This window comes from Peromyscus californicus, unplaced genomic scaffold, assembly GCF_007827085.1.
Source record: "Peromyscus californicus insignis strain IS unplaced genomic scaffold, ASM782708v3 Scaffold_11__1_contigs__length_118956290, whole genome shotgun sequence".
Lineage (NCBI taxonomy): Eukaryota > Metazoa > Chordata > Mammalia > Rodentia > Cricetidae > Peromyscus > Peromyscus californicus.
In genome coordinates, this window is record NW_026294402.1 from 47,857,603 (window position 1) to 47,878,686 (window position 21,084).

The 21,084-nt window shown below is 44.2% G+C and overlaps 1 protein-coding gene across 2 annotated transcripts in view; it reads left to right on the plus strand.

Annotated features, from left to right (window-relative positions):
• Positions 1-21,084, plus strand: part of Exph5 (exophilin 5) — a 75,890-nt gene that overhangs the window by 44,264 nt on the left and 10,542 nt on the right. For both annotated transcript variants that reach the window (XM_052760393.1, XM_052760395.1), the window contains 2 exons: positions 10,150-10,198; positions 18,502-18,637. In XM_052760393.1, coding sequence (XP_052616353.1) covers positions 10,150-10,198; positions 18,502-18,637 — 185 coding nt within the window. The remainder of the gene's footprint in view (positions 1-10,149; positions 10,199-18,501; positions 18,638-21,084) is intronic.

Here is a 21,084-nt window from a genome sequence, read left to right on the forward strand (position 1 = left end):
GCAAGTTCGTTGGGGTTTTTTGTTTTTTTTTGTTTTGTTTTGTTTGTTTGTTTTCAAGCTCATGTTTCAGATTATTGAAGGAGTGGATCAAGGAAGATAAAAGATCTAAAGATCTAGGATCTTCATTCTTGGTATGTGTTTTGGCCAGAGGGCAAACAGAAAACAGAAAACTTGCAGACTCTGTTCAGCAGATGTCCTTGTCAGATACCAAAATGACTCCTACCCAGACTGACTGAGGCTGCAGAATGCAGCCTGGAGACACACAACAGTGTCTTCCCAGACATCGGCATCTTTAAATACATCTTTCTTCCTTTAAAAAAATTCACTTTTTATTATTATTGTGTGTAAGAGAAAGACAGACAGATAGAGACAAAGACAGATGGTGTGCACGTACCAACCAGAGCATTCGTGTGGTAGAGGTCAGAGGACAACTTCCAGGACTTGGTTCTGTCCCACTGTGTGAGTTGGGGATCAGCCTCTGTCATCAGCCTTGGAGCAAGCACTTTTACTCACCAAGACATCTCACCAACCCCAAATACATCTTCCTTTCAAACTTTAAATGACAGAATATTTAATGTTTATCTTAACATAATCATTAATAGTGATTTGCTTGCTTTTTTTTTTCCTTTTGAGATAAGGATATATATTATAGCCTAGGCTGTCCTGGAACTCACATAGCCCAGGCTGGCCTCAAGCTCACACTGATATTCTTGTCTCATCTACCTTGACAAATATTTGTTCCACCAGGATAGAATAAAATGAAGGACAAACCCTAGTGTTTGTTCCTACAAGGTCTCACGGGACCGTGCAAAAAGCATGTCTTTTGATTTTAAAATTTGAACTTGACTTCAGTGTTTAGATAGAAATCCTAAATATGAAGGAACAAATGTTTTTACAGTGGGGTTTGAGGGGTATCATAAGGCAGCTAATATGGATTCATGGCTTCTCTAATCCCAGGTAGCATTTAACTTTAACAGTTCTGATCTTTAGAATACAAAAACAACCTTCAAAATACTTTCTGACCTGAGAGCTGTTTCTTGCCTGAGCTCTGGGGAGGGTCTGGTGGGATCTGGGAAGCCCAGTTAACCAGGACAGGTAACCTTCAGGTTTCTACTTTCTGCAGCCGTCAAGGGTTTGACTGCTTGGTGCCCTGGAGAACAAGTCAGCAAAGCAATTTAGAGTGTATGTTTTCACATTAATGAATCACTCCAGTTCCTATTTCAAAACATATCTGTATTCTCATTGTAACAAATACACACAGTTGAATATCAGACACAAAAGCCAACCTCAAAGTTATTAATAAAGCTATAAGATATGAATGAATGATGTAGAGACATTTTCATCTCTGGCAGATAATCTAGAGTTAGAGGACCTTGATTTGACTTTCCAGAGCAGTATTAAGAGGAAAAGTAACCAAGAAAAAAACAAAACAAAACACCAAACTTTATATAAAACTCTGGATAATCAGCTAAATAATTTGTCCTCCTCCTCTTCCTCCTTCTCCTTTTCCTCATCTTCCCCTTCTTCTTCTTCCACATTTCTTTTTTGAAACATGACTTCTCTGTGTAGTCCTGGACTGAATTATGTAGACTAGACTGGCCTTGAACTCACAGAGACCAACTGCCTCTCAAATACTGAGATTAAAGGCATATACCACCACACCAGGATTATTTTCTTCTTTTAATCTTTAGCTGTTTGTTTTGTTCTGTTCTGTTTTTGAGACAAGGTCTTGTTGTGGAGCCTAGGCTAGCCCTAAATTCACAATGTAGCCCAAGCTGAACTTGAACTCACAATCGTTCAGTATATGCCTCCTGGGGTCTACGAGTATACATGGGTGCCATGATCAGCTCTATGCTTTGGTTTTCACTGAGAAGTGACCCTGGAAAGTAGACAACATTTCTCAGAAAATAAAATGGGAAGGGGGTTTCATAGTTTGCCAAGCTATCCTTGTTTACTTTAAGGCCCCACCAATAAAAGCAGGGTAGTGCCCCCTCCCCATCCAGGTAATTCTCAACCCCGATCCAAAACTACAATATGATGAGGAAACGCCTTGAAAGAGAGAAAACCTAGATTCCTGTCATTTTAATTATAGTGTATTTTAGTTGTCCCACTTTGTTATTTATTGGTGATATTCTCTTCCTGTGCCTAATATATGAATTAAGCTTTAGCATTAGTATTTATGTATAGGAAAAATAAGGTAAGTATAGGATTTTGTACTGTCTGTGGTTTCTAGTCGTCGCTGGGGACCTGAGAATGTGTCCCTAATACAGGAGAAGAGAAACTGCAGTGTGAGGGGCTTGGCGGAGGTTGTAGTGGTGGTGTGTGTGTTGTCTTTCCTTGTTTTGCTTCATTGAGACAGAGTTGCCCACTGTAGTCCAGGCTGGCCTGGAGCTCTCTGTGGCCCAGGCTGACCTGGAATCCATGGCAATCTTCCTACCTGAGCCTCCTGAATGTTGAGATTCCAGACATGAGCAACCAGGTCTGACAGTATGTTGGAATCTTGAAATTTTGGTTTATCTTTTTCAATGGATAAAACAAACAAACAAAAACAAAACAAAAAACCCAATGGGAACACATTGATTCCATAAATTATAAAAAGTCAAAATGATTTCTGCTTCACACATATCCTCTCCCTCCGAAACTCATACTGCCCAGCTTTCCCATTACCACTGAAATGCTACTTGCAAATGATTGAACTGCCCCCAGTCCCAGGAAGAAAGAAAAGCACTTGTGTTTTTATCCTTTGTTTATTGCTATCCAGTAAATTCAAGACAGTCTAATGTAGTACATGCTGCTCTCTCCAACATTTTCCTGTAGGGGTGTTTCCTGGGTCATGTTATGAGGTGGCTCGTATCTGTGGCCTGTGGCACTTACTCTCCATTGTCCTACAGGCTCCCTCCATAGAGTTTAGTAAGTGTCTACGGTCTACAGCCTGAGCACGCCAGCCTTCAGAGTAGCATCCTCAGCTGTTCTTTTCTTGGTCCAGGTTCCCAGTTACAGGAATGGCTCCCTCCTTGCCATGATGAGGCAATGTATTCCGGCATGCTCTACCAGGAAGTCACTCCTCCAGGGAGCCACCAACCCTCTGTCCACCCACCCTCTGAAAGCCACAGCCATATGTTCCTCTTGGTTATGGCAATTTTAGGAATGTAGATTTTTTTTTTAAACATTGCTCTTTCCCTTGTGGTAGTCCCCAAATGAAATCACAAGGGAACTAGTTTGCAAAGTTTATTAATAATATGTACATTAAAACCTCCTTTCCTTTGATTATCATAGTGTATGACACACTGGTGACTATTCTCAACATGGTTACAACTGGGCAGATATCTGTGACTTTGGGTGAGAATGCATGCCCACTCTCCTATTCCTTAGGGATGACTTTATTCCCCTGAGATGCAAGGAGCCTTGGTGGATCCACCTAGCCACTTCTCAGACATGCCCAAATTTGCCTGATCCATAGGGCGTACACGGCTTGGACCTTTCAGCTGCAAACTCCCTTACGTAAGCAGAAAGGTCAAATACTATTTTGGAAAGTTAAGAGGCACATCATATTTTCCCTGAATTTATATTCTCTCTGTGCCTCCCACTCCCTTTCCTTCTTTTCAGGCTCTCCATTTTCTAGCTGGAAAGTCTGAGCCGGAACATAAAGACTCTAAGACCCTTAGCCAGAGGACTCAGAGTGAGGGGACTCCTTAGGCTCTGTTCTCTCTGCGGTCCCTGGTGTGGTGCAGACAGATGAACAGCAGGGAGAAGCAAGACATGGGGACAGTCTGGGTTACTTTCATCCTGGGAAGCCAGCGGCTTCCGGTTGATCTGGTTACCTTTATTAAATCTGAGTCACATGAGCAGTTTTCCCTCAAGAGAGGACCAGGCCCTAGCTTTGGAATCTGACTTAGTAGGCACAAGGTTGGGAAGGGGGAGCTTTACTTTTATTTCTCCAGGATAATCTGGAGCCCTGCAGCTAGTTTATTCAGACTAAGGAAATGGCTGTAACAATTCCTTGACTGGTGATAACAGCCAAGGCCATAGTTTTGCTTTCATGTAGTATCACACTTTTATCAAAACCCTACCCAGGATCAGACAGCGCATTGAGTGTTAGAGGTAGAGTGAGGACATAAAGCCAAGTCCCTTCCCGGGGGACTCTATCATCTAGTGAGGGCACCTGAGTGTCCCATATAGTGGCTGGTCTACCTCAGAACTGGTCTGTTTTGTTCTTTCTTTTTGTTGTTGTTTGTTTGTTTTTCAAGACAAGGATTCTCAGTGTAGCCCTAGCTGTCCCGGAACTTGCTCTGTAGACCAGGTTGACCTCAAACTCACAGAGACCCACCAGCCTCGGCCTCCTGAGTGCTGGGATTAAAGGAATGCACCACCAAATCTTTATTTTGGCAATTCCTGAAAACGACAGTCAAGGGTCTTGAGGAAGTTGTGTCCTTTTGAATTCACCCAGGGATCCCGTGTGGCCCAGCTGCAGCCTGGGTAGCTGCAGATACACTGATGACTGCAGTACCATGTGGCAAGCATCTGGTGACTGACATCTTCCTGCCGGGAAGTTCTTAACTAGGCTAGAGGATCCAGAAGGCTTTCTGGAGGAAGAGGACCAAGTTAGGTGACTAAGACACGAGAGGCTGTTCCAAACAAAGATGTAGCAACCAGAGAAAGCAGAACTCCATCTAGGTCACCGAGACTCACTAAGTCAGTTCAAGTCAGCATCATCTGGTTTTCAGCTCAGTGGTTCTTCAGCCACGGGCAAATTTATGCCCTGACAGACATTTGGCGATGTTTTAAAACACTTCCAGTTTTCACAGAGTAAGTGAGGGTTAGAGGCCAGGGGTGCTGAGGAATATTGAGGTGATCAGGACAGACCACCTCAGGAAAAGGAAGGTCAGCAGTGCCAAGAAGGAGGAATCTTTGCTCCAACCTATATTATAGCACAAAGAATGGATTTAAGGGAGAAAAGCTAGAGTCAGGGTAGCAGGAATATTGGAATGATGGAGCATACCTGTAATTCCCTTCCTTCCAGCCTCAGCTACATAGTGAGTGTGAGGCCAGCCTGGGCTACATAAGACCTTGTCTCAAAAGAGCAAAACAAAATAAAAATAAGAGTAAGAGTAAGAGCTAGGGCGGGGGCAGGGGGATTTATGATACTTAATCTTAGTTACCAACTAGAGTGCATTTAGAATCATCACGGACACATACCCTGGGTGTATCTAACTGTGAACCTAATAAACCCTTCACCCCTTACGTCCCTTCTCGCCAGGTATTGGTAACAACAAGAAACCGCTTACTACATTACTGGGAGAGCAAATGTAAAAATGAGCAGATCTGTGCATGATTTTGAGTGGGATCACGACACTGTCGTAATTGGTGGGTGAGGAAGAGGGAGAATCGAAGGTGAAGTTTCTTCTACTCTGCCATGGGGAACCAGGTGGATGGTGATGGATGAGAGGGGAAGAGCAGATGGGAGAAGCAGAAGGACCAGACTCCTCATTCGTTTACTTAACCAGACCGCACACGAACTCCACAGGACCAGCATAGACAGTGTTCACCTTCACACGCTTGGTTCTTGTGAGGACAAGACAAAATCAGAAGCCATGATGATAGACTACAGTGGAGAGGACCCGTATGGTGTGGGAGCATATGTGAGGGACAGGGCTTCAGGGTAAGGCTGGTTCAGTCTTCTGGAGGGAGTATCTTTATTATCCTTCAAGTGTAAGATAATTGAAATCCCCTCTGGCTGAGGGGACATGGGGATGTAGGGCATGAGGCTGGGAAGTGTGTAGAGACTAGGTTGAGGAGGGGTTCATGGATGCAGAAAATGACCTCACCTTTCACTGGGAAGCAAATCAAAGTCTGTGGGAAGAGGCACAGTTCAATCTGTCCTGATCACTGTGGCTCACGTACAGAGAATGGATTGGGACAAGCGTGGAGACATCAGGACAATGAGGGGCTACTGAACTAAAAAGGCAAGAGCTGATGGATACTGTAACCAGGGTAATGGCAGGTAGATGTAGAGACAAGGATGGATTTGAGAGAGGATCCTGAGTTTGAGTCAGTAGGGTTTGTTGACCAGATAGGAAGGACTGAGATGGAAAATATGAAGTCCGTGTCTAACTCACGGGGTCTGAACTGCCTGTGACCGTATAGGTGGATCTTCTCAGTGATCAAAGTGTTAGAAAAGAATATTCCTGAGCCCTGCCCTGCCTTGTTACATGAGGATTTCTGAATGGCATCTGCAAAGGTGTGGAAAGGAAAGAATAATCGAGGTGGAATTAAGTTGACAGGTCCAGAGATGCCTAGGAGGAGAGCTGTGAGATAAGGTTGGGTGGGTGAGGGCTTGCTTAAGAGGTTCACCAGATAAAAGAAAAGCCCTGGGCTAGTGAGATGTTCAATTGGTAAAGACACTTGTCGCCAAACCTGATGACCCATGTGATCTCCAGGACATACACGATGGAAAGAGAACCAACTCCTGCAAATTGTCCTTCGACCCCCAAATGCACCTGTGTACATGTGCCTGAACACACACCACATAAGCAATTAAGTAAATGTAATAACAAAAACTTTTTCAAAGAGAAAAGCCTTGTGTCTTGTTAAGATTTTTTTGTGTGTGTGTGGTTTTTCGAGACAGGGTTTCTCTGTAGCTTTGGAGTCTGTCCTGGACTAACTCTGTAGACCAGGCTGGCCTCAAACTCACAGAGATCCACCTGCCTCTGCCTCCTGAGTGCTGGGATTAAAGGCATGCGCCACCACCGCCCGGCCATCTTGTTAAGATTTTAAACAACTCCCTTCAGGATTCTTAGGCAGGGATTGAAAAGATAGAGTTTGAATTTACAAAGATCTCCCTGTTGTTGGCATGAAGGAGGGAAGGGATTCCACAGGAGAGGCAAGGTTAATATCAGGCAGGATGGTTGGAATGGAAGGAGAGAGGGCGTTTGTGAGAGATTTCTGAGATGTGACATCATTAGGGCCTTGAGATAAATGCAGAAGGTGAGCTATTTTTGCCGAGTCCAGAGGGCTTTTTCCAACATATCCTTCACGACATCAGAGATGCTTGTGGGAGGCCTGAGGGGCCCTGCAGTAGATGCAGAGCTGTGGGCCTCGCAGACAGCTGGAAGTTCCCTCTTACAACGTGAATGGTAGCACACACAGCAAGGCACACCTGAGGAGAAAGCACATCCTTCTACCCCTTGCACCTGCACTTGATGGCACCCAGTCCTGTCTGCGGCACAGACATCCCCGGCCCTTCAGCCCCACTTCCCACCCACTTGCTGTCCTCAGCATCCTGCCCCTGTTGCAGGGACTCCAAATCAGATAGGGGACCTAGAGAGATAGTGAGAGGCTGGCTGTGGGGATGCAGTAAGGGCTACAGCCACTGGGGTTATAAAAAGAACTGGCACAGTCTGGGTTGTACTCTTGGCTCGAGGCTAACTGAATTGCTTGCCAGTTCCCACCCAAACTGGTAATATTCCTATCTCCAAGCCTTTTGTTTTGGGGTGAGGTATTTATCTATTTATTTTAGTTTAATTTATTTATTTTTCAATTTTATTTATTTATTTATTTTTTACGTGTATCTGTCTGCATTTATGTCTATGTACCAGGTGCATGCCTGGTGCCTGTGGAGGCCAGAAGAGGGCGTCAGATCCCCTGACAGATGGTTGTCAACCACCAAATCAGTGCTGAGGATCAAATCTGGGTGGTCCCAATCCAGAGCACCAGTGCTGTTAACTGCTGAGCCAGCTCTCCGGCCCTTTATTTCTTGCTTACATGCTTGCTTGCTTGGGAGACCAGATCTCATTATTTTGGTCTGGCTGGCTTGGAAGTTGCTGTGTAGATCAGGCTGGCCTCAAGTGTACATGAGCTTCCTCTGCCTCCTGAGTGCTGGGAGTGCAGGCGTGCACCACCACACCAGGCTCCCAGCTTTTGCCCATCCTGACCTTTGACCTCTGTGGCAGTTCCCCATCACCTCCTCCCACTGCCTCCCCTGTGCATCCACTGGAAGTCAGTGTTTCGACTCCACGCTGTCCAAGCATTTACTCACCAAGGTTAAAATGGTATTACAGCTCTTTATGTTTCCTTTGGTTAAAAGCATCCTGAAAACACAGGGTTTCTGTTTCAGCCATATTTGTTTCCTTCAAAGATTTCAGAGCAATACTGGTTTGCGTGCATAGCTTGTAGGAGGAATGTAGCTTCAACAGGTGTAGACAGGGGAAGAATAAAAGCAGAGGAGGCAACACACTCCTGTAATCTCAGGAGGCAGATGCAGGATTGTGGAAGGTTCAAGACCTGCCTGATTTACATAGTAAGTTCAGGCCAGCAGGAGAAGCATAGCAAAACTTTGACTCACAAGGCAAGTGAATAAATACAATGCATCCACCCCAATCCAGAAACCTCAAATTTGAAGTTTTAAATGTTGTTTATATTTATTTATTTATTTATTTGTTATTTATTGAGTGGGGGGGAGTAAACGGAGCTGGGCTTGGTGGCACAGGCAGGAATGTAATTCTAGATACTTAAAAATCTGAGTCAGATAGAGTCCAGGCAACTGAGGAAACTTTGTTTTAAAAACAAAACAAAGAGACAGGAAGGAAGGAATAGAGGGAGAGAAAAAGGAAGGAGAGGAGGGAGGGAGGGAGGGAGGGAGGGAGGGAGGTAGAGCTCTGTGATCAAGCACTAGTCCAACATGTGTGAGACCCTACAGTGGATCCCAGTACTTAAAAAATAATGAAAGAAAGAAAAGAAGGAAGGAAGAGAAAGATGGAGGGGGAGGGAAGGAATGAAAAATTGAAACACTTCCGGTCTCGAGCACACTGGGTAAAGAATCCTGACCTATGTTTAACATGCAGATACCATTAGTAGAACTAATATTTCAGGATAGCATGAAAAAAATCCACAACATGAGTTCAATTTCTATTCAAAGTCTGAGATCAACTATAAAGCAGCTATGGATATCTTTAAAATAGGAAACCGTTGGTCTCCCAGCTTTTATGGTCGACTTTCACTAACCATGAAGTGGGAAGGAGATGGCGGACAGTTGTTGCTCAGCCGCTTTTGACCGTTCAAATCCACAGTCCCAACTTGTGTAACTCTTGAGTCCCTTGCTGCTGCCTTGGAGGAGGAGGTGGCCTACTTTCACAGAGAGCTGTGAGTCATGACAGTCTACTAACCCTGAGTCAGGATCGGGAAGAACACGCCTAGGCACAGGACTACAGATCGCTAAGCTCAACGTCTATCTCTTTTCATTTTTATATTTCTTTATTTTGTGTATGTGTGGGGGCATGTGCATACTACAACAGTTTGTGGGAGCTGGTTCTTTCTTTTCACCATGTGGGTCCTAGGGATCCGACTCTGGTTGGCAGGGTTGGTGGCAGGTGCCTTTGCCTGCTGAGCCATGGTGCCAGCCCATACCTCAGTTTTGGACTTAGGAATTGTAACATTTTCCTCTTTATTGTTGAATTGAGAGGAGCATTGAAAACATACTTGCTTATCTCCAAAATAATGTCATGTTAAGATGGGCGTCTTTATGAACAAAATCACCCGGGAGCAATTTTTGTAAGGTTTATTTTTTAAATGGTTCTTATGAATTAATTCTGGCCCTGTGTCTCCCAGCTTCCCTGCATTTTATTTTATAACAAATGGGAACAGCCATGATCACACACCATGGGGTGTCTGAGTAAAATCAGTGTCAGACATGTAATAAACACTGAGCAGCTGTAAACAGTTTGTTACATGCTTTTTTTTTTTTTTTTTTTGTGAGACAGGGTTTCTCTGTGTAGCTTTGTGCCTTTCCTGGATCTCGCTCTCTAGACCAAGCTGGCCTCAAACTCACAAAGATCCGCCTACCTCTGCCTCCCGAGTGCTGGAATTAAAGGCGTGCGCCACCACCGCCTGGCATTTGTTACATGCTTTTATGCTGTGCTCACATGCAAGTCTACTTGGGTGGCAAAGGCAGGAACATCAATTCTAAACAACCACAGGAAAGGTTTTCTGAAATTTTGCTCAATGATGCACTAAGGACACTAAGAGGTGTCCTCCTATAGCTTGTTAGAAATACATCATATCCTCTCTTGATATTGGCTTGTAACGGTGCTACTTGTTTTTCCTCCTGGTGAAAGTCAACCTCTTCAAAGAAATGATTTCAAATTCTTTCCACAGGTGTGATGACCGTGTAGGACCTTCTGTGTCTGTGAGGTATACCACTGCGGTGAGTATCCATCCGGGGAACCAAAGGCAAATCCTAGAGTCAAGTTAGAAAAGCTGTGTCAGAAACTTCACAGCTCGAAGTCAGTTGTGCCTCTAGCTGGCCCACCCTGATGCTCTCTCTTTGTGGATAGACCCCAGTGAACTGCTACCTGCAGAGACTTCACCCTAACTCAGCCGTGGACTGGGGTGGCATGTGCTCTACCTCTTCTGTTTTCTAAGAAGACAAGACCATGGTCCTAGATGCTTCTGTGCGCTCGGTTTTCCTGGAGGAATGTTTGAGCATCCTCTGATGTTTATGAGTCTAGGGATGTGAAGGAGATGCAGAGTTTCTAGAAAAAGCAATGTGGGTGCCTGTATTTTATAAAGTGGTGGAGTTAATATGGCATTCTTAGGATTTGAAACTCGAATCTGAGGATCAGCAGGTATTTTCCTTTGAGACCCCTGGTTGCCACTTTCAATGAACTGTTTCAATGAGCTGTTAGCATGGAAGGGACCTGCCAGAGAGCAAGTGAGAGTGAAGCTCCCACTGGTGACAAAAGGGAACGAGTGGGAGTTCTGCCTAAAGCCAGAATTGTGTGTGGCGTCCTGGAAGCTGACTGTTGATGCCACAGGAATTCTTGCCAAGATCTGAGGCGATGAATTTCCCACCACTTGATAGGCAGCCGGGCAGGAATGGTCCAGGGGATGTTGGTGTTTTATGTGAGGTTTGCTATGTGATTGAATGACCCTCCTCTCACAAGAGAGGGCAATTGCTAATTAAACATTTGCACAGCTTAAAAGAGACAAAGCATTTCAGAAACACTGGATGCTTGGTGCTAGATGGAAACTTAGAGATCGCCTAGCTAGCCCAAGATTCCTCTCAGACTCGGTACCATGGACATTTTCAGCTGAACCTTGCTCTGTGAGGGTGCTGTCTGGTATACTGCGGGATGTGTAACAGTGCCTCCCCACTCGTATACATAGCAAGTTCAAGACTAGCCTGAGCCTGGGCTATATGAGACTGTATCTCAAAACGCACACACACACACACACACACACACACACACACACACACACACACACACACACACACATACACACACACACACACACACACACATACACACACACACACTTGCATGTGCATGCATCCGACAAACCCACTATGTGGTGATGCATGTCTGTAATTCCAACACTTGGGAGGTGGAGGCAGGAGGATCTGAAGTTCACAGCAGCCTTTGCTACATAACAAGTTGAAGGCTAGCTCAAGCTATTAAAAAAAATGTGACCTGGGCCAGCTAATTGTTCTTCGTTTTTCTGAACACATTCTAGCTTAGCTTACTACCACCACTGTCTCTGGAGGGACACATCTCCAGTGTGGCGTTTACCAAGTAGATAGCATCTCAGTTTTCTGTATGTTATAATGTACCCCTATCTGGGATAGCATATGTGTCCAGGACCTGAAAGCCGAAATGAACACATGATTTTTAAGCCACAGGGCCTAGAACATGTTGCTAAATGTAATCCCTGCTGGAAAGGAGACACAGAACAAATCCAGGAGCACCTTGAAATTTTAATTTGTTGACTTTACCAAGGCATTTGATAATATCAGGCGGCGTGGGTTCCAGCTCCCACAGCCGCTCTGCAGGTTTGGCCACCCTAGGAAGCTCTCAAATGTTTGAAGGTTACCCTCTGACAGGAGCTTTGTTTGTCTAGTTATGTCAGCATTACAGACAGCATCAGCAGAGGGCATTGAAGTTGTGTAAAAGGGCTTGTTTCTCTCAGCGGCTTTTATGTTCCCTGTTTCCTGAAAGACAGCATCGTACAACGTCCTCTGGGGAACCTGCCTGGCTCACGAGTTCAACACGCTCTCAGGAGTTTTCCGGAAAATTCTTTATAACCCAAGAATGGTGACAGTCGGTATGGAGGCCTCGCCTAAGACCTGGCCCCCCATTCTCAGTGGTTTCCAGCTGTTCAATCAGCCAATGCTCTCAGCAGAGAAAGTATTGCTTTGTTACTGCTCTAAGCTTCATTTTACCAACAAAGTCACTAAGGCACAAGAAGGTGAAGTCATTTGCCCAGAGCAAATGTACACCAGTGGTTCTGAACCTTCCTGATGCTGCGACCCTCTAATACAGTTCCTCATGTGACCTGCCCCAAACATTTTTGTTGCTACTTTACAACTGTAGCTTTGCTACTGTTATGAATTGTAATGTAAACATCTGATATGCAGGATATCTGATATGCAACCCCTGTGAAAGGGTCATTTGACTCCCAAAGGGGTTGAGACCCACAGGTTGAGAACCACTGATGTATGTAGACATTCCTGGGCAAAGCCAGGGAACAATTGTGAATTGTGTGGCACTTATGTGTAACCACTATGCTGTCCTCTCTTCAACATGCTTTTCTGGGTCCTAGTAGAGAAAATGTTTCCTCCTCCCCCACCCCCCAAGACAGGGTTTCTCTGTGTCGCTCAGGCTGTCCTGGAACTCACTCTGTAGACCAGCCTGCCTCTGCCTCCTGGATGGGAAATGTTTTCAATAGCTCAATCCTGTTGCAGTTTTTACTAGTAACCTCCCCTGTGTGGTTTTCTATCTGGGCATGTCAGAAGTCCGTTCATAACTACGTGCAAAGTGTCACTCCCCACGGGAGGGGAGGGTGTGTTTCAGGCGAGGTTCCTCCTTTCAGTTGGATTGACATGTAGATATGTGCATTAGCAAGGGTTACAGATCAGGGTTTGGGCTCAGGTTAGATGAGGGTGAAGAGCCACCACTACCATAAGTCATTCGTGTGACATCAGTAAGACACTTAGCTGAAATTTGGTTGCTTTATCCCCCAAATGGGGGTGATCCTTAACTAGATCGCATAGTTGTTAGAAGGATCCAAAAAGAAAAGATACAAGAAGTACAGTATTAAAAAGTAACTGAGGGCTGGCCAGATGGCTCAGGGGACCCCACATGGTGGAATGAGAGACCTGATTCCTACAAGTCATCCTCTGACCTCCACGTACATGCCATGGTACACACACCCTCAAATAAATAAACAGTTTTAAAGATTTATTTATTTTTATTTTATGTATGAGTGTTTTCCCTGAATGTGTGTCTGGACCCCACACACATGCAGTGCCTACAGAGGTCAGAAGAAGACATTGGAGCCCTGGAACTGGAGTTCCAGATGGTTTTTAGCAACCATATGGGTGCTGGAAATTGAACCCAGGTCCTCTGGAAGAATAGCCAGTGCTCTTAACTGCTGAGTCATCTCTCCAGCCATGTAATTATTATTATTTTTTTAATGAGCGAGTAATTGTGTTAAAAAATAAGAATGTTGGTAGCAGATGAGTAGAAAAAAAAAAAGGTGTATTAGAGGGGCTAGAGAGGTGGCTCCGTGGGGAAGAACACTTGTGTAAGCATAGGACCCGAGTTCAAATCCTCAGCTCCTACGTAAGAGCCAGGTTACATGCCTGTGACCCCAGCATTGGGAGGTGGAAACAAGTGGATCATAGAGCTCACTAGGCAGCCAGTCCAGCCAAAATGGTGAGCTTCAGACTCAGTGAGAGACGGGAGAACAATGTGGGATTTGATAGAGGAAGACACCACATCCTCCTGACTTTGGTAGGTGCACACATGGGTGCATGCACCTGCACACACACACATGCACATACATGCACACACCACACTACCACACACAAATTTTTGAAAAATATTTTAGAGAAGTCCAGAAGGAGAAATTATTACTGGGGTTGTAGAGGGGAGCATCTTGAAATTGGCAGTAATCACCCCTTGCCAACTACGTGTTTCGCTGGTGTTCATGATACAAATGAGGATGCACTGCATTCTTGCTACCTTTGGAGGTTGGCCACCTCCAGAACCTGACTGACTCATCTGTCTTTGAATCCTTGCTTAGGAGAGTGGAATTTTGGTCGGGAGGAAAGAAAGAAAGCTAGTGTCAGAGTGAGAAATGAAAAGAAAGCAAACTCTGAACATGATGCTGTAATGTGAAATTCCAGAAGGGTGTAAAAATTCTGGTGGGAATGAATTCTGCTTGGGAGAGTTAAAAACAGGCTCCGTGGAGAAAGTAATACCTGGACTTTAGAGGATGAGCAGCCATTTCTAAGAGAAAAGGCTGAGAAGGAGCAAAAATCAAGGATACAAGGACAAAGGTCTAGAAGTCTGTGATATTTGGGACACTGTGTGTGTCAGAGTTCGGAGCCCAGGAAATCTGGGCAGAGGGAAAGAAAGGCTGACATCAAAAGTTGGGAACCTGCCTTGCCATGATTTTGCTGTAAAGAGGTGTTCAAACTCCATCCTCTTAGCCAAGAAGGGGAAATAAACTTCTCATTCTGTGGTGACTCTGCATCGAAGAAGGCAAGACTGAGCCCCAACTGAGGATCAATGTCTGATCCGGGTCACAAGGGACTGTGGCTGCTCCCAAGGTACTGTGGGGCCTGTGTTTAGCTGAAGAAAATCCCTATTACCTGGATAGAGTATACCGATAGAACAAAACTGTGGGAGTCTACCAGGAGCAATGAGATTCGGTAGAATTCTAAAATCCAACAGCCTGGGAGTGAATCCTCTCCCTGCTCCAGTGGGACCTAAGCAAATGGCACGGCCTCTTGAAACTTCAGTTTCCTGAAGGCGGAGGCAATATTTGTACCGACTTCATGGGATTATTAAAATACTGAGTAATATCCCTCTCGAGGTCTTTAAAGTAATGCCTTTGGTAATCAGCATCCACTTGTTTCTGGTAAGAAAGCAACTACAGATAATCTCTCCCGTATCGCTTAAATAAAAAGGGTCTGTAGAGCAAAGGTGACATTTGGTCCTCTTTGTGCCTGGTACCAACCATCGATCAGCTTCAGAGTTAAAGCTGCACATTAGTGAAATCTTGGTATTTTTCTCAGTCATTCAATTCACATCTCTCTACCAGAAGTAGCGTGGATATGTTGAGTGTGTAGGGTTGGTCTTAATGAAAAGAACCTGGTGCCTAGATAGAGGGACCTTCCACCCTACAGAGGCTCATCTCTCACTTGAGGCCCCAGTACACATATTTCCATTTCACTGTAAATATTTGCTATGCAAAATCATGACCCAGGAGACCACAGGCATGTACTCTGGTCTGCATAGAGGAAAGCCAAAATTTGTTTGGGTGTTTGATGGTTAAGAGAAAATGATGCTTGGTGACTTTTTTTTTATTTTTTTTTATATTTTTTTGGTTTTTTGAGACAGGGTTTCTCTGTGTAGCTTTGCACCTTTCCTGGAACTCGCTTTGGAAACCAGGCTGGCCTCGAACTCACAGAGATCCGCCTGCCTCTGCCTCCCAAATGCTGGGATTAAAGGCGTGTGCCACCACTGCCCAGCGCTTGGTGACTTTTATCCAGTAAGCCCATTCTATACCTGATGGTTATGATAAACGGCACTGGTGGCAGAAAAGTCACGGGCCATGGCCACGACTACCAGAGTTACAAAGAGCTTTATTAGAAAGAAGTAGGGGGTAGGAGCTAGGAGAGAGCAGAGAGAGAGGGCGGGGGTCCGCATCCAGCTTTTTAGGGTGGGTACTTAGTTGCTAGCACCCGCTGATGATGTAAGATGCAGGACCCCAAGCTGCACACGTGCAGGAGTGAGGGCAGGATCCTAACAATACCAAGTATCAAAACTATGGATTTGGGCATCATGGACTTACCGCATCTATAACAAGTTGTTATTAAAAATGGAGAACTAGCCGGGCGGTGGTGGCGCACGCCTTTAATCCCAGCACTCGGGAGGCAGAGCCAGGCGGATCTCTGTGAGTTCGAGGCCAGCCTGGGCTACCAAGTGAGTTCCAGGAAAAGGCGCAAAGCTACACAGAGAAACCCTGTCTCGAAAAAACCAAAAAAAAAAAAAAAAAAAAAAAGGAGAACTGAGCCAGTGTTGTGGTGCACACCTCTAATCACTTGAGAGACTGAGGCAGGAAAATTGCTGTGAAGTTGAGGCCAGCCTGGTGGGCCACCTAGTGAGGTCCAAGTCAGCCTGGGCTACAAAGTGAGCCCTGTCTCAAAACAACAAAACAAAACTAGAAAATTGAAGAGCCATGGAAGAGTACAAAAGAGAAGCCTCTTCATACTCTAGGGACAAAAGAATGAACTTTAACCAGTTTTTCAAGGGATTAACTTTCAGCTCTCTTATCTCTAATGCATATCTATAGTCAAAGTTTTATTGTTTTTGTTTACTTTAGATTTTTATATTTGTGTGATAGGTTATATCCAATAAGGAATAGATTATCATGGGAGTATTGTTTCTTTGTTAATAAGCCCCCTCTGTGAGTATTCCTTATGCCCATAGAGCTACAAACACAAGTCAGTGAGATCTGGGCAGACTTCTGGGGGAAACAAGGGGGTGTGAGCACACAAGAGGACCTGGATCTACAGCCTGTGGTGAAGGAGTTTAAAAATCAGGGCCTCAGCAGGGTTAGGCCTTTGGGCTTCAGCTTTATAGACAAGAGGAGATGTTAGGTGAAGTGAAGCGGACACTAGGGAGCAGAGTGACTCAAAAGGCAAGGACTGGGTAGCAGAGTGAGCTGGAAATAAAGAGACAGGAAAGGACCACAACTGCCAGTCCTCTCAGGGATCCCACCAGGCAGGATGACTGAGGCAGGGGACTGGCCTGACAGAGCCAGTTGGATGAAGGAACTGCAGGTGGGGTTCTCCCATAGGACAGTGAAGGTGTGGCGTGGATAACTGTCCCAATGTCGTAAGGACAAACCGAGCTTGTAAGTAGGACAGTAATTGAATTTGATGTCAATATGAACACTTGCTAGTTGTTTGTTTGTTTTAAGGAATACAACTTTAGCTTTGTATCTGTCCCCTAAATCCTTTAAAAGTAGCAGTAGTTTAAAAAGATATGCAAGATCTTACCTTTCAACCCCTTTGTTTCAGAACTACTAAATCTGCTCAGGGCTGGGGCGGGGGCAGGGGGTTCCCCATTCTTCTTTTCTTCCTCTTAAAATATCATTTGATTCTTTTTAAAAATTATCATGAATGTGATGAGTTCTGTTCTGACATTTTCACGCTTTATCTGTCTTGCCCCTTGTCCCCTGCTCACTCACTTCCCCCTTCCCCTTCCGCTGTCCTCTTCCCTCCTGTCCCTTCCCTCCCTTCTGTTTTCATGTCACCTGTATTCAGTCACTCTCTCTGTCTCCTCTCTGTTCCGTCATTCGGAATTTTAACCTCTGGATAGAAACACTGTCTTTTCCGAAGCCCTTTGAGTTCACAAAACTCAAGGTCCTCCTAGATAGCGTCTAAGATGCTTGTTATAGAAAACGCAGTTAGGAAATCCAAAGTCTCAGCCATTAGCACCATGGAGATAATACTCCCAACTTGAGAAAGGTTAATTTCCTGATTGCCAGGAATCACCCTCCTCCCATAAGGCCTGCTTAATGCTATAAGAGTCTGCCTTAACATTGTTACTAAAAGAATCAACATACATTGAATTATGTATAGGAAATTGCACATATGAATGTATGGGCGGGAGTGTACATATGAATGTGTCTAGGGAATATGCATATAAGGGTATGTGTAGGGGATCATGCATATGAGGATATGTGTAGGAGACCTGTGGGAGTCTGTGGGAGACCAGCTCCAACCTGCTCCCACCTTATGAAGGGTTTTTGGGTGGAGGAGAGAAGAATGAGGAAATAGTAGGTAGAAAGAAAAAGACTATAAGAAAAACAGAGACACAGGATAGCTTCAGGAGGACCCTGAGTCAACACCAAGTCACGCCTAGGTTTATTCAAAAGGGCTTTTTATAATATGCCAAGGAGAGAGGCAAAAAACCTCCTCCTTGCAAGATCAAAGCACACCATACAGCCCAGTGTAGACCCTTCCAAACACCTGGTAAACACACCTCTGGCCAAATCATCTCATTATGCATCCCTGACAGGTAAAGCAAGCTTAGATTCTCTGACCCTGAGTAAGGTCTCACTAGATAGCCTCTGTGGGTTTCCACAGGGACCATACCTAGGAGGGTATGTATAGAGGAGTGTGCATAGGAGGATATACATAAGGGAACATGTATATGAGTGTGTGTGTAGGTGAGTGTACATATGAGTGCATGTGTAGGATAATGTATGTGTGAATATATATCTAGGAAAGCATGAAGACAAGGGTATGTGTAGGGGAGTTCCTGATCCATTATAAATGGCAAAAACAAGAAAACTCTAAATTGAGACATAAATGTTCAGAAAATTGATCAGTAGCTCTTAAACTAGAGCATGGACATTTTTAGGGGAACATACAAGTGTTTTAGCTAGAGAAGATGTGAAATCTTATCTTTTCTCCTTTAAAACTGACAGGCAAAAATATACAATTCACCGGTTGGGAATCAGCCCGTCGCCAGTGCGTTTGTCCCTAAGCCAGCCATCATGAGGGAGGAGAGTGGCGTGCCTCCGCCCTGGGATTCTTCCCCGCTGGAAAGTGAGTTCTTCCAAGGTAAGTTCATGCATCAGATCTCCCTGGGAATCGCAGGAACCACAGAGGCCAATACTCACAGTTTGTACTGAAATGCTCTAAACAAATCAAGGCCTGGACTTGCTTTCTGAAGAGGATTCCATTCTAGCCTGTGAACCCGAATCTTGAAGAACCTTGTGGTTAAATATAATCTAAGCAAATATTCTGAGATCAAAGACTGACAGACATACAGGCTGATAATAATGTTTAATGTTTTACCTCAGGTCAAAGAGAAATACATCTATAAAGCTTGCTCTTAAGAGTCTTTTATTGTTCCTGATTAGGGCATAGACCACTGTGATGAAATCCAGTAATCGTTAAACAATTCACCCGCGCTGACCTGGATTCCAGGAGTACACAATGCACATGAATCTTACTATTGATACCATAGTCCACCTTACCCGGGTTATTCTGTATCACAATAAGACTGGCCATTAGAAAAGTTTAGTCCACGGTCATTCAGCAGCTTTGCAGTGAGGAAGCATATTCCGTTCGTAGCTAGAACGCCCCCTCCCTGCCATGGCAATCCTGAAAGCCTTAGGCTAGGCTCTCTGTCTAGGGACACCCTGGGGCAAGATGGGCAGGGACCAGGGGAAAAATCTGTTCCAAATGAAGCTTTTGTTTGAAGAGAATTGCTCCTAGCGTGGGTCTCTGGATAATGGTGGGAGGCAGGGCACTAACTTTCCAGCCTCTGGAGTAGTGAGAAAAACAGTTAATGGGAAATTCTGAACAACTTTGAATGGGTAGATTTTGTTATGGGACACAAAGAGTAATGACTATTCCCAGTAGGAGCCCAGGTACAGTAATCTCTTGTGCTTTCTATTCTAAATGTCTTTTGTTTTGTGGTCAACATAAGGCTTTAGTGTGGGGGGAGGGTATAAACATCTCAAAGGAAAAAATTTTTATCACTTGTTTTAGACAGATTTTATTAACTCTGTAGAGTTTTGTTTTTTTTTTTCCTACCATATAATTTGGCATAGTGATAATGATAATTTAATGAATAAATGATACTTTTATTGTGGATTATTTCAGTGATAGGAATCCAATGATTTTTCATCAAGAGTCCCTTCCTCATAAGATCTTAGTGATCACGATGAATCCTGTCATCTGTCAACTCAAGAGCACTTACAGAGCAGTGCAGAAGACAAGGGAAAAGATCCCTCTGGTGCCAGCCCAGATGTGATTGGCACATTACTTATCCATACATTGCTGCTGTGCACACTCAGATGCTGACATGTCTCACTCTCCATGATTCTTTAGTTAAAAAACCAAAACACAAAAGACTTTAAATAGCAAATAAGATAACTAAAGAAAGTCATTTACATCATTTCAGAGGAAAGATTTATGTAGACATGGAACCACAGCACTTTGGAAAAATACTTATTTCTGTGTCAGATATGATTTTTATTAATATTTCATCAATAAGTGCATAATTGATTTGTAGTCATCATAAAATATATATGATAATAATGTCTATTATAAGGCAAGTCTTAGAAAAAATCTAAAAACCTTAAGGAGAGTGCAGTTATATTAAAATTCTAACAATTTAGTGGAGGAAAATGTTTACTGTGATTAAATACAATGCCAAGCGATGCCAGCAGTAACTTGGATGATGCATGGGGGCTTGTCTAAAGTTGCAGACTAAAGCACTTCAGGAATGGGCACTGGGTCTGGGCTCGGCCTCTGTCCTTCACATTACAAGGAGGTTGCTGGGCCCTGGCTTGGACACCACCCTCTCGAGGACCTTGTCCTAAGATAAAAGTCAGCATTGTTTGATTGACAACAGCAGCCCCGCCTCCTTACAAAGTGTGGCTCAAGCCTTTGTGTATGAAGACTCAGGAGACAGAGTCTGGGTCCAAATCGCTGCACTGAGTGACCTGAGCCTTTACTTGATTTCCTTCTGCCTCAGCATCCTCATTTATAAAACAAGAAGAGTAAAAATGCCATCCCTGAAAGGTTCTATGAGTATTTATTAATTAGTGTTGTGGGCCTCACACAGGAAGTGCTGTCTTACAGTAGTTTCTGGGAAAAGCAATCGACAATTGACATATCATCTAATGATATTGTGTAGAACTTTAAATTCCACACGTTGTCCACATTCATCCAACTTAGTATTTGTACATTAGGTGGTAATGAACCTTTGCCTGTAATGCCGTTTTCTTAACAGGACAGCCGAGAAATCACATCCTGTTTATAGGCTTATTTTTATTACAGTCTCATGATATGACTAAAGATTAAACTATTACAGCAACCTAGTGATATAAAAGAAAGAGAGAAACATGACTGATAATCCCCAGCTTGCCTAGTAATTCAACAGCAAGCCCATATTGCAATTTACATTATTCTCTTCTGTTACTAAACCATGATGCACAAAGAGTAAACACACCAGGTACACAGAGAGACACTGCTTAAAATTCGTTAGGACAGAT